The sequence below is a fragment of the Echeneis naucrates genome, chromosome 16 (assembly GCF_900963305.1).
Source record: "Echeneis naucrates chromosome 16, fEcheNa1.1, whole genome shotgun sequence".
Taxonomy (NCBI): domain Eukaryota; kingdom Metazoa; phylum Chordata; class Actinopteri; order Carangiformes; family Echeneidae; genus Echeneis; species Echeneis naucrates.
The window spans coordinates 20,675,257-20,693,337 of NC_042526.1; the positions used below are offsets into that span (position 1 = coordinate 20,675,257).

Here is an 18,081-nt window from a genome sequence, read left to right on the forward strand (position 1 = left end):
TGGGAGGGAGAAGGGAAAAGTCAACCCTCAACACCACTGTGGAGCCTTTGAGCAAAGCACAAGAAGGAGGTGGACACTGACTCCTTGGTGAGACCATCATGATGTTGGATCAGTGAGAGACATCATTATGAACTGATGTGACCTGGTTTGGTTCTGATCTTTATTTACAATCAAATACTGACACAGTGGCAGCAACAAAACAGTTTTCTGAGTGCAGTCTATTTCAGTCAGATCCACAACAGACCTGGACCACAGCCTCACACAGGAGGATCTGGCCTTCATCTGCAGTACTGAGCCACATCCTGCAGCACAGGATCATGTCTCCAATGGTTTATTTTGTGGCAGACCCACAAGGACCTCTGGACTGATTTGGAATTCAGGAATCAATACTGATTATTTTAACAATTGATCCAACCTTCATGTAAGTAGGAAAGGCAACATTATAAAGATGGTGATGACAGTTGAGCAGCTGCACCACTGTTTCCACACAGTGGAACGAGCTTCTGACATAGACCAGCGAGTATGGATTTGTTGGTGGCAGTGGGCCAGTAACTGAACCAGGGTCTGGACCCACATGAACTAGTTTAACCTTTACATTTCAGATGATGGCTTATGGAAGTGTGAGTTTTCTGTTTTTATGCCTGCAACTGAAAAATGGATCAGATTCATAAAATTAGATTAGAATTGCTTGTTAAAACAACATGTCGAATGTTTCCGAGGGAACACAGACCTGATGAGGTACTGACTTACGCTCCAGATATACTGTGTTCGTGAGCAGCCCCTCCCCTGTCGCGCGGGGGGGGGGGGGGTGCATCTACAATAAAGGGTGGGAAAGGATGTGAACAGTCCACATCCAAACACTGACGGTCAGTCCAGTTCCCCAACTCAGACACTGACGATCAGCCCAACTCCAGCCACTGACCTAAGGTACAAGGGACGGCAGGAAACTCTAACCTAAGGTGAGTACCCGCATGCAGACTTGAGTTTGCGTTTGATTTTGTCATGTTGGCCACCGGGTTGATGATGCCCTATCTCCTCTCCGTCTAGATGCAGAGGTGCTTCGGGCTTGTGTGTGTGTCTCTCATCCTGTGTGTGGCTCTGTCCGAGACCGTCGGGCTCATGATCGCAGTAAGTGGTTCAATGCGCAGCTGTGTGGCAGATCATCACCTTAGATAATAAATAAAAACGTAATAGCAAGTGCAAAGATAGGAATTTCCCAGTTTGGAATCAATAAAATCTATATCTATCTATCTATCTATCTATCTACCTATCACAGGCACATCACATGACATAATAAGCTACATGTGTAAATTCAGTAAAGTTCTATAAAGTTCAGCTCAACAAAGTTTAGTGCTGTAAAGTGTGGGTCTGTAGAGCTCATATGAGCTTGATTTAAAATGATCAATCTTGGAGTTTTATTTCTGATTAGGAAACCACAGATCCTGTGAGCTGGATGTTGAGTATGTTCAGATCTGTAGATTGACTACTCAAGCTCTCTGCCCATTTGTGTGTGTGTGTGTGTGTATACGTGTGTCTATGTGTGGCCATTATCCGAATGTCTTGTGTCTTTGTGTCCTGCAGGCGAAGGACAAGCGTGGTTGGACACTGAATAGTGCTGGCTACCTATTAGGGCCCCGTAAGTACTCACTTCCCACACGCGCACACACACATACACGCACACACAAGGACACATGTTTATATAGTGGCGAATGTTTGCTTTTTCTTATTCAGTTGTGCAACATAGTTCAGCGTTTTTGTGTGGTGTCTGTGGAGTCTTGGACAATAGCAGCAGCTGTTCTTCTTTCTGTTAGATACTGTCCAGACTCAGGTCGTTGATGAACCAGGACTTCTTTTCTGGCGTTTTCTTGTTGATTGATGACTTGCATGACCACAGCTGTGACTAGAGGCTGAAGCAAGACAGAGCCAACAGCCTATGGCAATACAGTCAGCATCACCCATTTTTTTCTCCTAATTTTTTTCCCTACTCCTCTTCTTCTTTTAATGTTTTCTTCTACTTTTTCTTCATCAACATCAGCTTTTCTTCTTTATTTTAAGCTTTTCCTTTAAGTTTTTGGTGGCCTGGTTCACAAGCTTATTTAGGGACACTGTCTCCATGGAAATGTGAAAATTTGACTGCTTTTAAACTGCTGTCACTGGTGTAAATTAACTAACCTTTTCACTTAACTAAGGAAGGATTTTGACTTATTCTGTGCAGAACCATCTGCTAAGGAGAAATTAAACCTTTACTTAAATTGTATGATGTAACAAGCTCTTAACTCCAATTTACTCAGTGTTGTGTGTCCGTCTGTGTCCCCGCATGTGTGTGTGCGTGTCTCTTTGTGTTCTTCTGTGTCTCTCTCTGTGTCTCACTCTCTCTTTCTCCCTATGTCTCTCTCTCTCTCTCTCGCTGTGTGTGTGTGTGTGTGTGTGTGTGTGTGTGTGTGTGTGTGTGTGTGTGTGTGTGAAGCCCAGGTAAAGGTTGCTCCTGCCTCAATCTGTGTTTCAGGTCGTATTGATCACCTAATTCAGATAAAGGATTCTCCCAGTCCCAGAGGCAGAGGCGAGCAGGTCGCTCCATGTAAGATAGAAACATACAGCCGCTGCAGGGCCTTGGTGTCAGGGCAGGAATTGCTGTGTCCAACATCCCGCCTTTCAGCTGCTTCAGCCAATCAGCCAATTATCATTCCCCCGCTGTCTGTGCTTATGCATCCATTACACATTGATTGTTTTTCAAAAATGTCATGGCAAACAATAGAAATGGAGCTGAAAACTTTTCCAAATATTTCTTACTGCAGAATCACTTTCAACTGATGCAGGTCAGTCCAGGTTAGCTTATCTTGGCACAATCTTTCCAAGCTGTGCTGCAAGAAGACATGCTTTGCACCATCTCTTTGGAACATCATGTGATGGGCAAGTTAAAGCTGTCACGTTTAGTGGGTTAATTAGGTGAGTCCAGAGCTATCTGTCTTTAACAGGAGTTCAGCTCAGCGTTTCTTTTGCAGTCTTTGTGCTCATATCAAGTCTGGACCTGCCTCTGACACAACAGACATGAAACACTGACACAAAATCAAGGTTGGAGGTGGGTCTAGGAGGCAGGAGCCTGGGAGGAGGTTGAGGGCAGTGATTGCTTTGTTGTAACATCACAAAGTACCACAAGTCCAGGCGGTTTGTTTTGAGGCTCAGTTTCTGAATACAGGATGTAAGCATTTTTCTATGGACTCAGACACTGTATTTATATATTACCTAGACCTGATTTAGACACCATGGATGTCTATCATTAGACTGGATTAACTTAGATTAACTTTAACAGTAAAAAACAAAACAGGAGTAGCAGTTTTTACTTGAAACCGATAAATATATCTTTTTCAGGATTAGAATTTAATGCTGATAATTCAACATACTCAGAATTTGGCAGGTTCCAGCTCAAGTACTTCAGCTAATGAGGAAGCTGCTAAGATGAGTCAAACAATGGCCACTTCACAGCCTCCTCTTCAATCACAACCACTCAGAGTTAAGTGGTCCAGTGAGCGTGTGAACTCTGAGGAGAAGAACACATCTGAAAACACTGCTGAGTGAATTATTTAGAAAATCTTTCCTCTTGAATGTTTATAAGGATATGTACTGGCTCTATGTGGAACAATAAGAAAACATTTGTTTTTATAACTCTGTCATAGGAACTACAGGCAGCATCCTGTTTCTCTCTGTAGCTAGGTGTCAGCGAGCCATGTTTTCTGATAAAATCATAATGTTATTATCAATCAGCACATTTTTGGCTCAAGACTGGATTATTTCGTTCTCCTTAAACTTGAGTATCAGCTTTTTTTTAAAAGCCCTGAGTTGTACGCAACACTGACTTTACTGGATAAATTGATTAACAAAGTTAGTTCAGATTTGGATCAGTCAGACTATGACTGGAGCTTTGCTGCTTTACTTCTTTGTGTTATTCCATTGATTCTTATCCATAATCTTTGTAAGTGATGTTGAGAGTCACTTTTCTACATTGTACAGTCCTATTAGCTCTAGTGGGGGATATCACAGCCAATCAGGAGTGTCTCTTTTAGAAGCCTAGCTGTCAGCTGTTTGTATAGCCAAAGTCTGTTTCTGATCTCAGAGTGAGGAGAAAGCAGATAAGATATAGTGGATGAATGAATTAAGTAGTTTTGAACACTGTGTGGGGTGGATAAAGGCCGGTTAATCTGTTTCAGGTCTTTTTAGTGGAAATCAATCCATTCCATGCTGGTAAGTAAGTTACAGTCTGTTCAAACAACAGCTATGAAAACAGACATACTTACATAGCACCCATTGTTATTTTAAGCACCTAATTTTAAGCGGTAGCTGCGAGTGATGCAGCCTGTTGCTCAGTCAGTACACAGACAAGTACACAGGCAATGTAAATTGTTGAGAATTAAAGAACATTTTTTAAACTGCGTATGTAGATTAGGAAATAGACTTTCAGAATACTAAATTGCATTGAATATTCACCCACCATCACTTTGCTTGTCCATCAATTTATTGTTATGTTTGTCATCGTTATTGTTCTCATGTATTTTGACATGTGCAAAACTACAGTCCATTCTGTTTTAATTGTGCCTTTTATTTTCTAGTGTTGGTCAAATCTTTGTCTTACTGCAATCCTGTCAGCCAAACCCTGCATCTGGTCTGTACGAGTTTGGAAATTAAGCCAAACAATTACAAATCAAACACCATGGTGAAATAATAAAGTGTACAACAATGTCCCTGAACTTTAATTAGACAGAAGTGTGCTATGTCCTCCTGTATGTGTCTGTGTGTGTGAGCATGTATGCATCTAATATGCGTGTTCAATGATTGAATGAGACATGAAACATGAAAATAATGCAGGTTAACTGACTGTCTGCTGTTTGTGTGACTATCAATTGTGATCACTCCTCTTTGTCCAGATGGAATAGATGGACACAGGACACTGGCAGACAAGCCAGGTCTGGCTGGCAAGAGGGACTTGGGTCTGGAGGATGACTTCAGATCAGGTCTGTCTGTCACTCAGACACAGAACAATCCACCTCTATCTCCTGTTAGACAATCAGAGTCCATCAATCTGACATTGAAATGTCATCACAGCACTCAAAAATAACACAAGACCCAAAAACCTCTGAGTTACAGTCAGCTTCGTCTGCTGCTCTTTACCCAGAATTTAGACTCAATTCAGTTTCTTCTGTAACTCCCATAACTCAACTATGCTCTGTTAAAGCATTCATTCAGACACATCAATATGTTCTAGTTGAAGAAATTTATCTCAGATGACACAATATGCTTTGTCTCCACAGGGGCTAAACGAGTAGTAGATGAAGACATCATCCACACTGTCATTGACTTTGTGTCGTACCTCAAACTTAAAGGTAAGACTCATATGTTTCATTTTCTATCTTTAGGGAAAGTTTCAAATTGACAAAAGTACGTTTAACTTGAAGGAAGCTGTGGTAAATGCCTATCAGCAGGTGAATGTAAGCTCAAATAGGATAAATTATTCATAAAGACCTACTATAGGAAGAATCCCAGACAGGTGACAACCTTAACTCCACAGTGTCTCAAGAAGAGGGTCTGCCCCCCTCCACCAACTATTTTCAGTAAAGTTGTATTTACCTTTTTAGTATATAAGTTGCTTAGCCAACTAAATGTGTTCTCGCTACATCCCAATACATACTGTATATTAATTCATATTGTCTCCAACAACGGGACCTTGTGAGCTCTGACCTCATAATGATGATAATATGATGATAATAATACTGAAGTAATAATTGGTGGTGATGGGGGTGGGGGAGTCACCACAGCTATTACACATGTACACATGTACACAGTGATCGTCTCAGCTGCGTTGTATGTCTGTTACAGAATTGGGAGCCTTGGACAGCCTGCCCTCTTCCTTCACGTCAGACGAACTGTTGAATCCCTAGAAGTCTGCTCCCCTCCCTCCCCCCACATTTTTGTCCCAGTTGCCCTACATGTCACCCTCCTGTAGCTCCTCTCAGTTTGACTGTGGATTTGTCCTGTACCTCTGTAATTAAGGTCTCTCCTGTGGATTGGTGTTTGATGACTGTAAATGGATCAAAGTCACAGAGACCTCTGACCAGAAAGCATTACTGTGTAATCTAAATAAACCATCACTGAGGAGAATGAAGAGAAATAAACAACTGGCACTGAACTGAACTTCACTTTGTTTCCTAATGTCTAGTGTGTATGATGTGATACAATCAACAACAATGTCTCCTGAAACAGCTCCCCTGTGGCGGACGGCCTACCAGTGGCCCTGGTGTTCATGAGTATAATAGCTAAACAACGATATGTCTACTTATCCTGTATATTCCTGTGTGATCATTTGATTAGGTGTGTCAGGTGAGCCATTCCAGTGGGGTCCTCTTTTTTGATCCATGACTCACAAAGAGCAATCTACTGCCCTCCATCACCACCATGACGTCACCTCTCAGAGCTGCCATTTCTAAGCCTCCAGTTTGTAATTTGTCTGTCTGCCATCTTGCAGAGCTGTGGAGTGAGGGGTGGAGCTAACCTGTTCTGTACTCAATCCTGATTGGGTGGTGCAGTCTGTCAATCACTCTTATGGACTAATATGGACGATGGACTATGGACTCCTTTAAATGGAACGACCATTTAAAATATTAACATCTTGTTTAAGGATTTGGAACTGGTGACTTGGACTATCAACTAATTAGGAAAATGTTTACTGAACAAATAAACCAAGGAAAAAGTCAGGACTAATGTCCCATTCCTGCTCAAACCCCAGCCTCAGATTTCAGGTGGTATCACCTGCCTTCAATCCATCTTGTTGGCCACTTGATGGAGACAAACTCAAAGAAACAAGTACACACTAAGGCTGCATATCTCCACCACTACGTTCGATTCAATATGCATCTTGATAAACTGCCACCGATACGATATATTTGCAATACACTGAAACCCACTGTCCATATGATGCGATACAAATTCCTCCTGTTCATACGATGCAATTAAAAAATGATTTGATAACAATATGACGTAATTATAAGAGCATTCGGTTTGATACTTGATTATTTGATACAGTTAGTTGGGGTTTGAGGATGTATTAGCCTAACACATCAGGTTTCTTACCTCAATAGCACAATTCTGCTTTACTCTTTGTAATAATTTGAGCGATGTATGCACTATTGGGTTGTTTTTATGGAGCAAAACCAATAAATAATAATAATAAAAATACATAATTCGGTATGTTCAGACATTCAAATGTATTCAATTGAATTGTCGCCAGGTTTGTCATGCTTCTAACGTACTTGATAGCCCCACGGCATTGTTTGCCCCAATACATGAATGTTTCTACTTGTGATGAAGAAAAGACCCGTATTGGGCCTGTTTATTACAGTATTATATGTTCCTAATTCTTATCTACTCATTCACATTTCCTTCCATTCTTGTGTGGACTATAGTGTGTGACACACTACGCTGGAGGAGTTGGCCAGCGTGTTTGACCAGCAGTCTTGCAGTGTCTTATCTGACTTATCTGACTCTTACCTTATTTTTTGCACCACAAGGCGCACTTAAAATCCTCAAATTTTCTCATACATCGGCAGTGCGTTTTATAATCCGGCATGACTAATGTATGCATTTTTGCTGTACTTACTGACCTCGAATCAACTTTGTGTGGTACACTGCGCTCAAAATCTGTCAAAAGGTTTTTGTGCAACTTTGGTAAGCTCCACTTGATGGATTTTTGGAGTATTCCCAGCTGAGACAGGGACGTTGTATTAACGTTGGTCCTTGGTTGGATATGAGTTGCAACGTTAGACAACTTTAGATAACTAATTATGTAGTGGCGGCAACCAGCCATCATCCAACATTTAGTCAGTGTTACCTTACTATAATTAGACGTCAAGCCAACATTAGGTTTTTAACGTAAACCCAATTTTCAAGTCCATACCATAATCCAATTATGATCAAATGTTTGGGTACAACGTTGTGCCAACGTCACACTAACTTCAGGTGTTTGCTATCCCTGCCAACGATAAACCAATCAGAGAACAGTACACAGTACGCTTACCTCCGCCACTTTTTGTAATACCGGTACGTGCTTTGCTCCAAAAATTTTACTGTACATTAAAATGTCAGTGTATTTTTCTGTATCTGTCACAACTGAACAATATTCTGAGATATTTGGAATGAGTTGAATAAAGTTCGACTTACCTGACTGTTTTGTTTCGCTTTATACATGTTTTATCAAGCGCCTTATGTATGAAAATAGACCCGTTCATTGATATTGCACCTTATGGTCCGCAACATACGGTATATTTGCTTGTCTGTTTTTTTTTGCATTTTTGTTGTTGGGATTCAACTAGTAACTTCTTGTTTATTATGGCCAAGTTCAACTTGATATTTTCACCTCTTGGGAAGTATCAAGTAGTCTCTCATAAATATTCTACCTCTGGTGTCAGGAATACTAGCCTACCTGCGCTAGGTAGTGTTTTTCAATCCTCGTTTCTTTGTCGGAATATAGCCTTCCACATAGTTTCTACTGGAAGGGAGAAGGGACTGAGCACCTCTCTCCCGTTCCCCCCACATGCGCTGACATCAATAACCATGCTTCTCCGAAATCCCAATTTCTCCTAGTTCTAAGCATGTGTACTGCATTTACTAACCATGTTTTCCCAAACTCTCTGCCTCTCCCAGTTCCTCTCCTCTCTCTCTTGTCCTCATCCTGCAGGTGATGAATCATCACTACCCTATGTTCCTGCAACGCCTGCTGCTCCCACATATTCATGAACTCCATACAATCTCTCTCTCTCTCTCTCCGCCGCCCCACCACCAAGCCTGGTTCTGAGGTTTCTGCCTCTTAAAGGAAGTTTTTCCTTGCCATTGTCGCCAATTGCTTGCTCATCAGGGGCTCTGTTGGGTCTCTTTAAATCATTTTATAAAGAGTTTGGTTTAGACCTGTTCTATATGTAAAGTGCCTTTATGTAACTTTGATATGATTTGGCGCAGGCCTCTGGACTCACCCCTCCCTAAACATGTTAAACTTTAAACATTTTAATGAGTGGCATGCATGCAATGTATTGCGAGTATCCGCTATGTAGTGCCAAAGAGCACCCATCAGTCTTACATCATGTGGAAGTGTACAGTGTGGAGAAAATGTCATACAAATCGATGTCTGCACAATGAGGCTGACCTCCTGTGACCAAGAGGTGGTGCCCCGAGTGTGACTCAGTATTGACACACAGATTTGTGTGTCAATACTGTCACAAGTGTGCAAAATTTGGGGCAAATAGGACAATGTATGTTGGAGCTATAAGAAATTGCTTTTAAGGGTCCACTATGTGGCGCTAGACAACTTGAATCAAGTTATGTCATGTGTGTGTACATGTGTGTATGTCTGTGGAGAACATATCCTGTAAATATTATCTAAATCTGATGATGTTTGCGTTATTAGGCTGAGATTCTGTGTCCAGGAGGTGCCGCTTTGTGTGTGACTCAGTGTTGACATGTAAGGGTGATCAAGGTGGGAGTCTTATCATATGTGCAAAATTTGGAGCAGATTGGACAATGTATGCTGGAGTTATGAGGAGTTTATCTCTTATGGCGACATATCAAAGGAATAACGGATGAAAAAACATTAACAAAACTATGATGAAATTATGTTTTATTGATTCAAAATATTAACCTACTCTGTGCAAAAGTCAAAGCGCTCTCAGTTGGCTCCACAGTCTGGTACTCTGTCTCCTTTCTTTTTGCCAGTGACGTGTAATTTTCCAATCACACATCAAATGTTTTGTCCTCTGCAAAAATAATAAAAGTGATGTCTATGAAGTATTGCATGTTACCATTATCAGCTGGCAATAAAGTTTAGCCTGTGAGGACTAATGCTTACTGATCGCTCCTCACTTTGCTGTTGTTGCTATGTACTAGCTTCCATAGCAACAAAGCAGCGGTCATCTATCCATCTGTCAGCAAATTCAGGTAGGACTGTGTAGGACATCACTGAAGGCCTAGGTGTGAAATCTAAAACCTGTCATTGAGGCCCACCAGCCTCTTTCCAAAACATTATAAGTCGCCTTTTGATTTGTAGAATTTGCAGATGACACAGCGGAGGTGGGCCTCATCTCAAATGATGATGAGTCTGCTTACTGGACCGAGATTAAACATCTTGTGGACTGGAGTGCGAACAATAACTTAACACTCAACATCTGCAAGACTAAGGAGCTGATAGTGGATTTCCGCAGGAAGCAGCAGAGAGACCATCAACCTATCTGCATAAACGGGGCCCAGGTAGAGAGGGTGGAAAACTTTAAATACCTAGGGGTCACCATCAGCCATTACCTCTCCTGGTCCTGTCACATCAGCACCCTGGTGAAGAAAGGCGACCAGTACCTTTTCTTGCTGAGGAGACTGAGGGAGTTCAACCTCCCACTCAGGACACTGAAGAACTTCTATACTTGCACTATAGAGAGTGTCCTGAGTTGGAGCATCACAAACTGGATGGGACATACCACGAAAAGAAACCAGCTGGCTCTCAGAAGGATGGATCACTCTGCTGAGATGACCATCAGGACCTCCCTCCCAAACCTACAGGATATTTATTCCAGCCGCTGAAGGAACAGAGCAAAGAGGATTATCAGCTGTCCCAACCACCTGGCAAATGGACTTTTCGCTCTACTACCATCAGGGAGACATAACGGGCAGTAAGTAAGTTTGTTGGGTGTAATGACCTCACCTGTGGCTATGTAAATACTTCCTCATCTTTCTCATCTTCTTGCAAAACCCATTGAAGCTGTATTTGATATCTCATTAACCATTCCTACAATAAACATAACCAAAGCAGCTTAATGTCTTTACAAGTGGCTTAGGTTTTATAATTAGTGAGATGTATAAATGTGTAGGATGAAAGCACTATTTTAATTTCTGTTTATTTAGGCACATATACTGACAACAATGCTATCCTCTTTATAGTAAGTAGATCCATGGTCTGATCTTTTGGCCACTGAGCTAAGCAGTGTCAAAAACATTGTTCAAGGCAGGTCTTGCACTTGTACTTTTCCACCAGAGAAATTAGCACTGCTTCTCTGGCTCATCTGCTATATTATTACCATAAGACATCATATTTCCTTAGAAATTTCTCTTGCACAAGTAATCCAGGGGCTTCATATGGTGCTAGACAGGTACACTGAGAGCGTGTAAGTGCATGTATGACAAATTTTAAACAACAACATGTATGTATTTACATGTATTTACCTCTTGTAAGATCTTCAGATGTTTGGCCAGTTTCTGGCCAGTAACCCCTCCCCTCTTCTGGAAAATGGATGTCAGCTGGGGCAAAAGACTGTCCAACTATGCCATGATGTTTGTCTCAAGTGGGTGTGTTGTAACATGTTGTAGCATTTATCTGTTATACACAAAAGAAAATGACAGAAAACAAAGACTAGTGTTCCGTCATTGGTGAAATGGCAATCAATTAAAAGGATGCAATATTCATCTATTATTAATTGATTATTAATTCATGTTAACTAGTCCGAGCGGCTGAGGCGACCAAACTGAGGAGACCCAGACGAGATCCTTCTTTCGTTATTTAATTTTTCAGCATCACATGACATGCAACCTCTACCCCTTCAACCTCCACCAAATGAGCTCTATTTATACTGTGGCAGTCCCTAATACCTGGCCCATACCATTTATCTACACAGCTGCCTAATATATGCATCTAATAAATACTTACATAAATATACACAAAAACCCCTAAAATATTATAACCAGCACATTACATATAAATATAATAAATGCACCATGCATACACCTATGCAAAACACCTGCATAAATAACCATAAATAATTTACAAATGCAAATAAGCAATTAACCCCCCTCCGTCCACTTCTCATTTGCCTCCCTCTAATCAGTCGGAACTAATAAATAGGTCCGCAGACACCCAGTGACTCTTTTGTCCGGACACCCTGAGAGGAAGAGAAGCGACAGAGGTAAGTTTTATGCTCGCAACAATATCCCAGTCTTTCATACCCTGTGACCACAACTTGTTGATCACTAACTTTCTGTGTTCACAGATGAACATCACAGGTAACATCAATTTACATAAATACTCAAATAAATCAATAAATTATTTAAAAATAGCTATGTGTGTTTACTTTACCATACATCCTCCGTACGCTTTAATAAGTTACAATTAGCGTCATATGTTATGTCTTTCCTCATACTGGATCATAACGGCGGCCTGTTGTTACAATTCATTAATCATCAATCAATATTTCTCTTCATTAACTGAGGTCGCCTCAGTTACATATGTTAGTATACAGTGTGTTATAGTCAACATATAGCTATTAATTCAGGAAGAGGAATAAACATTCAATTTGTAGGATACATGGTTGTTTAAAATGTGTACATTCCTCTCTCTTTATAGGTCAAATGACAAGGTGCCTTTTTTGTTACCTTTTTGGTCTTTAAATGCAGTTACTCACTGAAATTACATAATGAGAAGAGACACACAGGGGGAAAAGTTTGCATGGCTTTACCTCATCAATATGGAAAAGTCAGGCCATCTGGGTTTAAACTCTCCATCACCTGGATTTCGCTGCACCACCTCTTTTCCTCAGTAGGGGGATGTTTTAGACATCTTCCCTCTTACATTTGATGTCCTGTGTCTTTGTCTGACATCATTCAAGAGTTCGACTCTCACATTTTCCAGACTTTCAACTGTTTCACCAACAGGGTGTAAGGAACAATAGTTGACCTCAGCCTTCTTAGTTTTCTTTATATTTTTGGCAGGGAGGCATTCATTGCTGGATTTGTTTTTCAAAGCATTTACAGTCACTTCAAGACAGCCAATGTTTTGTATCTTTGTCTAGTAATTACCCATTTTGTATTTCAGGCTAACCATCCAGCCATGGTAATCATTTGCAGATGGCTCTCGCAGGCAGGGAAATTTTTTTAAAATGTGTCCCTGCTACATCATCAATATGGTGATTTTGTGGATATGCTGTTTACTGGAAAATCTCCTCAGCTAGCTCCTCTAGGATGTCAGATTTCAGCCCTGAAGTGCCAGTTTCTCTGAAGGTCTCATTTCCATGCTGAAGCTAGACCTCTACACCGTATGGAAAGCAAGGAATCGACAATTCCCATGGCCGTGCACATGTTCTAAGCTCACTGTCTGAATGCAGCAGATTGATGGTGGCATCTGAATCAGATGAGAACAATGAGGACACACTGTGAGATGTTTGAATGCTTACTGGACTTCTTACTGGAAGAAAATGGACTCATATCCCCAGCATTTTGCATATACACAAGCTTGATTGTACTTCTGTCTTGAATGTCTTCAACTGTAATGTTCATGAACTCATTATTGAAGTCAGGATCCATGAACTGAATGAAAAAGTCTCTTTCAATTCCAAATGCATCGCAAATTGCATTGTGCAAGTTCATCAAAGTCTTTGGCTTTCTTGAAGGGAGATCGATCGAGTCTTCTAAAGTCATCCTCTTCCACGATGACTCTGAGCTCAGATGCTCTGCCATTCTTCAATCTAATTGTTAAAGGAGAAAATATAAATACACATTAAAAACTGAATACATTGAACGCATGAGCACAACACGAATTACTGTGATCTAACCTTATATATATAAATTAATCTTTTAAGTGTCACCACTCGCAAGCCTCCAATCCTGTAATCTGCCAAGGGGTACTGGTCCACAAGGGCACCAAGTTGAATGAGCGAGACTTGTGAATTTGGACATAACTCAAATGCCCTAAAATGCTCCCTATACCAAGCAGCAATCTCTCGAGCAATGAAGCTCAAGCTCCCCTCCATAACAACCATCTGGACAACTTCTGTAAATTCTGGCAAGCCACTAGCAGAGCCATGAACAACAATAATGCCACCTCTGTAGGTCACTCCATTAACAGGTGCATTTTTTGTGAGCTGAATGTGAGTAATGTCAAGGTACTTTAGTTTCAGAACCCTCTGTACATCCTGATGCAAAATGTCAGCAGTTGAGACAACTGAGACAGTCAAGCTAGACTTTTCGGTTGTGATACGCCATCATAAACTGATGTTTCACTGCCAGGGACAAGAGTATGTTTTTAACGCAGCGTGTGTGACAAACATCTTGTTTTAAAAAACTGCTTTGCCTCAAACCTCATTGTCCACGTACCAACTAGTGGACCAAAAAATGTAATCATCTGTGGATAATGTTCCACAAAACGATGTTTTGGTAACAGCTTTATACCCAGAAACACCTCCTTTAACCTACATCTGTGGTCACAGATTCTGGTCTCAAGGAAAACAAGTGATTATGCTGTGTGTGTGGCGCAAGTTCCACGATATCCAAAATGGTCCAGTTACTGCCCCCAGGTGAGGTTGGCTCACCTGGGGGCAGTAACTGTCCAGCCAAAAACTTTCGTGAGCATTCCCTCCAATACTTTTGTTGAGCACAAACATCCTGGAAATAGCATGTGGACTGTTGTGACACGTCAGCGGGAGGCTGATCTCTGATGCATGTCCAGTTTGTTTTATTCTATACAGCTCTTGACAACAAACTCAATATATTAACTCACGATCGAGAGATGTGGTGTGACCCCGCTGACTCTGAAACCACAACTGTAATCAGTGCCAAAACTATTTCACCTGCATTTGCTCTCTGGTTGTGCTTACCTCCCCCTTATCCATGCCCAACAAGAATCACAGGGAAAAAATAAAAATGGCCTATACAAGCCCGGCCCCTAATTATAAGGCAGGGGGACTTATAATTATGGCTTAAGCAGAGCCACATCACTATTATGACACTTTAAATAGTATCTTCTAACTACCCACTATTCTTTTTAACCCATACTATCCTTTTTGTCATTACAGTTCATACATAATACAATACAACAATACAGAAGTATACTTTGCTGCAATAAGAAAATAGTCGATTGTGGGGCAGCGATCTGCCTACACACCCTTGTGTATGTCAGTCAGACATTATTCATCAGTTATCAGTCAGTCAGGTATCAGTCTCACAGATGAGGTAGAGCTTGTCAATGGGTCTTTCGGGGGTGCTGCTCCTGGTCTTGACCTGTACCTGACAAACAAGACCTCAATTTTCCAGCGTAGTTTGCGCCACCCTGCCTACTAGCCATGACTTTCTTGGTGAGTTCTCATCCATGATCATGACAACATCTCCAACTTTGAGGTTTCTTTTTATTCTGTTCCACTTTTGGCGTTCTTGGAGGCTTGGGAGATACTGTTTTGCCCATCTCCTCCAAAATAAATTGGCCAGATACTGGGCTTGCCTCCACCATCTTTGTGAATAGCAATCATGTTAACTGAGGAGAACGGGGGGAAGAAGTGGCCTTTTCTGGAGTAGCACCAAATGATTTGGAGTTAACGCCTCTATGTCACCTGGATCATCAGATGGTTATGGGCCTGTCATTAACTACTGCTTCCACTTCACAAAGCAAAGTCTGCAGGCACTCATCGTCCATAGTCTGTTCACCAAGCACCGACTTTAATATCCTCTTCGCCAGTCCCACCTGCCTCTCCCATATTCCACCAAAATGAGGTTCAGCTGGTGGATTGAAGATCCAATGTATTCCTTTTTCTGCCAGAGTGTCCTGGATCTTGGTTTGATCCATTCCTCTTATAGCAGCTCTGTGCGCTATCTCAGCCCCATCCAGGTTTGTCCCATTATCAGATCTAATGAGATTCACCTGTCCTCTTCTACACATGAAGTGACGAAAAGCGTTTCTGCACAAACTTGTGTCAAGGCTTTGAGCGACTTCAATGTGCAGACCACATATTGTCCACTGCCAATCCATGCAGGTCACCAAATTCATGATTCTTGCCTCTTTGTCCACAAAGGTTACCAGATACACAAATCTTACCTGATTCTGCTTTCTGTCTGTGATGTCAAAAGCCACGGCTCTCCATCTTTCTCTCATTTTTATACAGGAGTTTGGCCGGGTTATCCAGCTCCTCCATATAGTCATCATCTCCCAAAGCATCATGCATGTCACAAGAAAAAGGGAAAAACTGAAGGGCATCCTCATATTTAATCTGCGACTAGTTTAACAGTTTGTCATGCAGCTCACCTTTTGTAAACTGCTCCAAGAAGAGTTTACCTGCATGATTATCAGTTTTTGTGTTGACAACATGTTTAAATGCCTTCAAAAAAGATCTGAAATCAAGCGGGTCTCTACAAAACACAGGCACATCACGATGAGGGAAATGAGTTGACTGTTGTTGTCTGACAAGCAATTCTGTTGTATGCGTCTGTATCTTCATAAGATCATATAATTCATTGTCATGATTTTTTATTCGTTGACGACCAGAATTGGGCACATGCTCTGGACTGTCACATATGGGTCTTTAACCTTTGGCCTAGCTCCCAGTGGCAAGACTGGAGGCTGCATGGGGTTTATGGGGGAATTTGTTATTGTATTCGTCATTTGCACACCAACATCCTTTTGAACATGTGACACACTTCTTTCATCCAACTATTCATTCATTCCGCCAGTGGATTCAGAAACGTCATATTCTTCATCCACTTTAATCTTTGGATTCAACACCGCCAGAGCAGTTTGAATCTTTAGCTCCTCCTTTTCAGCCACAAGATGTGTCTCCTTTAACGTCAGTGTCACGGGGGTGTTTTTTGTTGAGGGTGGTGGTGTGCGAATGAAAACCCAAACGCAGGAGCCACAGAACCAGGTAGGTGTGAAATAAATGTTTTTAATAAAAAAAAAACGAAAACTACAAAATAACTCAGGTGAAGTGGTGACAGGTAGACACAGCCAGAGAGACATGTGATCAGGGACACAGAGAGACTGGCAGAGACACAGAGGGACAATCTGAGAGACACGGAGAGAGACATCACTAAGTGAACAAGAGACAAGCAGCGAGACGGGCAGAGAGACAACAACACCAAGTGAACAAGATAAAAGGATCTGATGCCTCAAACACAGCGTTAAAATCGTTCCTTTTCCAAAAGATCCTCGATCTGATTTGATTTTAGGGTGAGCTGCCTTAACTTTGTCCTTCTTGCACTGATGTCACGTTGCAATTTATCCTCCTCACGTTTTTCCACAAGTCCATTTCCATCCGTCATGTTTCTCAATCATTCAAATCATTACATTTGTTACGGGGGCAGAAACACAGCTTTCACTGATATGGCACATTTGATTAAAATGGATTTCAACATAATGTAACAGTTAATTAAAACAGTTAATAAGCAATCTCTCGATTTATTGTAGTGGCATCTTCAGAGCAAATTAGATGTTACATTACATGTCAGCGGTAGCCGGATGTCTGATGCGTGTATACAAAAGTATACGAGTATACGAAAAACAAACAAACAAACAAACAAACAAAAAAAAAAAACGTTGAAAAAAACCTTGTCAATTCATTTCTTTTTTCTATACAGCTCTTGACAACAAACTCAATATATTAACTCACGATCGAGAGATGTGGCGTGACGCTCCTAACTGACTTTGAAACCACAATTGAAATCAGTGCCAAAACTATTTCACCTACGTTTGTTCTCTAGCTGTACCCACCTCCCCCTTATCCCTGCCCATCAGGAATCACAGGGAAAAAATAAAAATGGAATCAAATGGCCTATACAAGGACGGTTGTTCTTGTTGCCCCATTTGTAAGGAAATTTTAAAATGGACTCATTGAGATTGTCAAGTGAGAAATATATTTTTTAATTAACTGATTCCTGTGCAATGTCTGGAGGGTAGCCAGTGCAAACGTTGAAATGAGGAAGATGTGCAGAGTAAACACACTGCCCTTTAACACTATAAAATGGCTTAGCATTGTCACGTGCTGAACAAACATGCATTTCATGTATCTCTTTGCTTCTGAGATTAAATGTGCCTGAACTCACCTCCTTCACCTGAATTTCAGACTTTTGTGCCACACAAAACCAGCAAATGTATTGACATGCAAAACTCTCAAGAAATACAGCAACTCCATGTGCTCCCAAATTGTCTGCTATGTGACACTGTATTGTGCCCCTAACAAAATCTCTGACATGTGCAACAAAAGACCTTGATTTTACAAAATCACAAAATCCTGCAACAAGGGCTCTAGG

General features: G+C 41.2%; 1 protein-coding gene across 1 annotated transcript; it reads left to right on the forward strand.

Moving 5' to 3' along the window:
* The first annotated feature begins 846 nt into the window (after positions 1 to 846).
* gal (galanin/GMAP prepropeptide) lies at positions 847 to 5,976 on the forward strand. The gene is made up of 7 exons (XM_029523317.1): positions 847 to 959; positions 1,048 to 1,128; positions 1,582 to 1,636; positions 2,507 to 2,578; positions 4,920 to 5,006; positions 5,304 to 5,375; positions 5,869 to 5,976. The coding sequence occupies exons 2-7, from the start codon at positions 1,048 to 1,050 to the stop codon at positions 5,928 to 5,930; spliced, it is 429 nt and encodes a 142-aa protein (XP_029379177.1). The 5' UTR covers positions 847 to 959; the 3' UTR covers positions 5,931 to 5,976.
* The last annotated feature ends 12,105 nt before the right edge of the window (positions 5,977 to 18,081 follow it).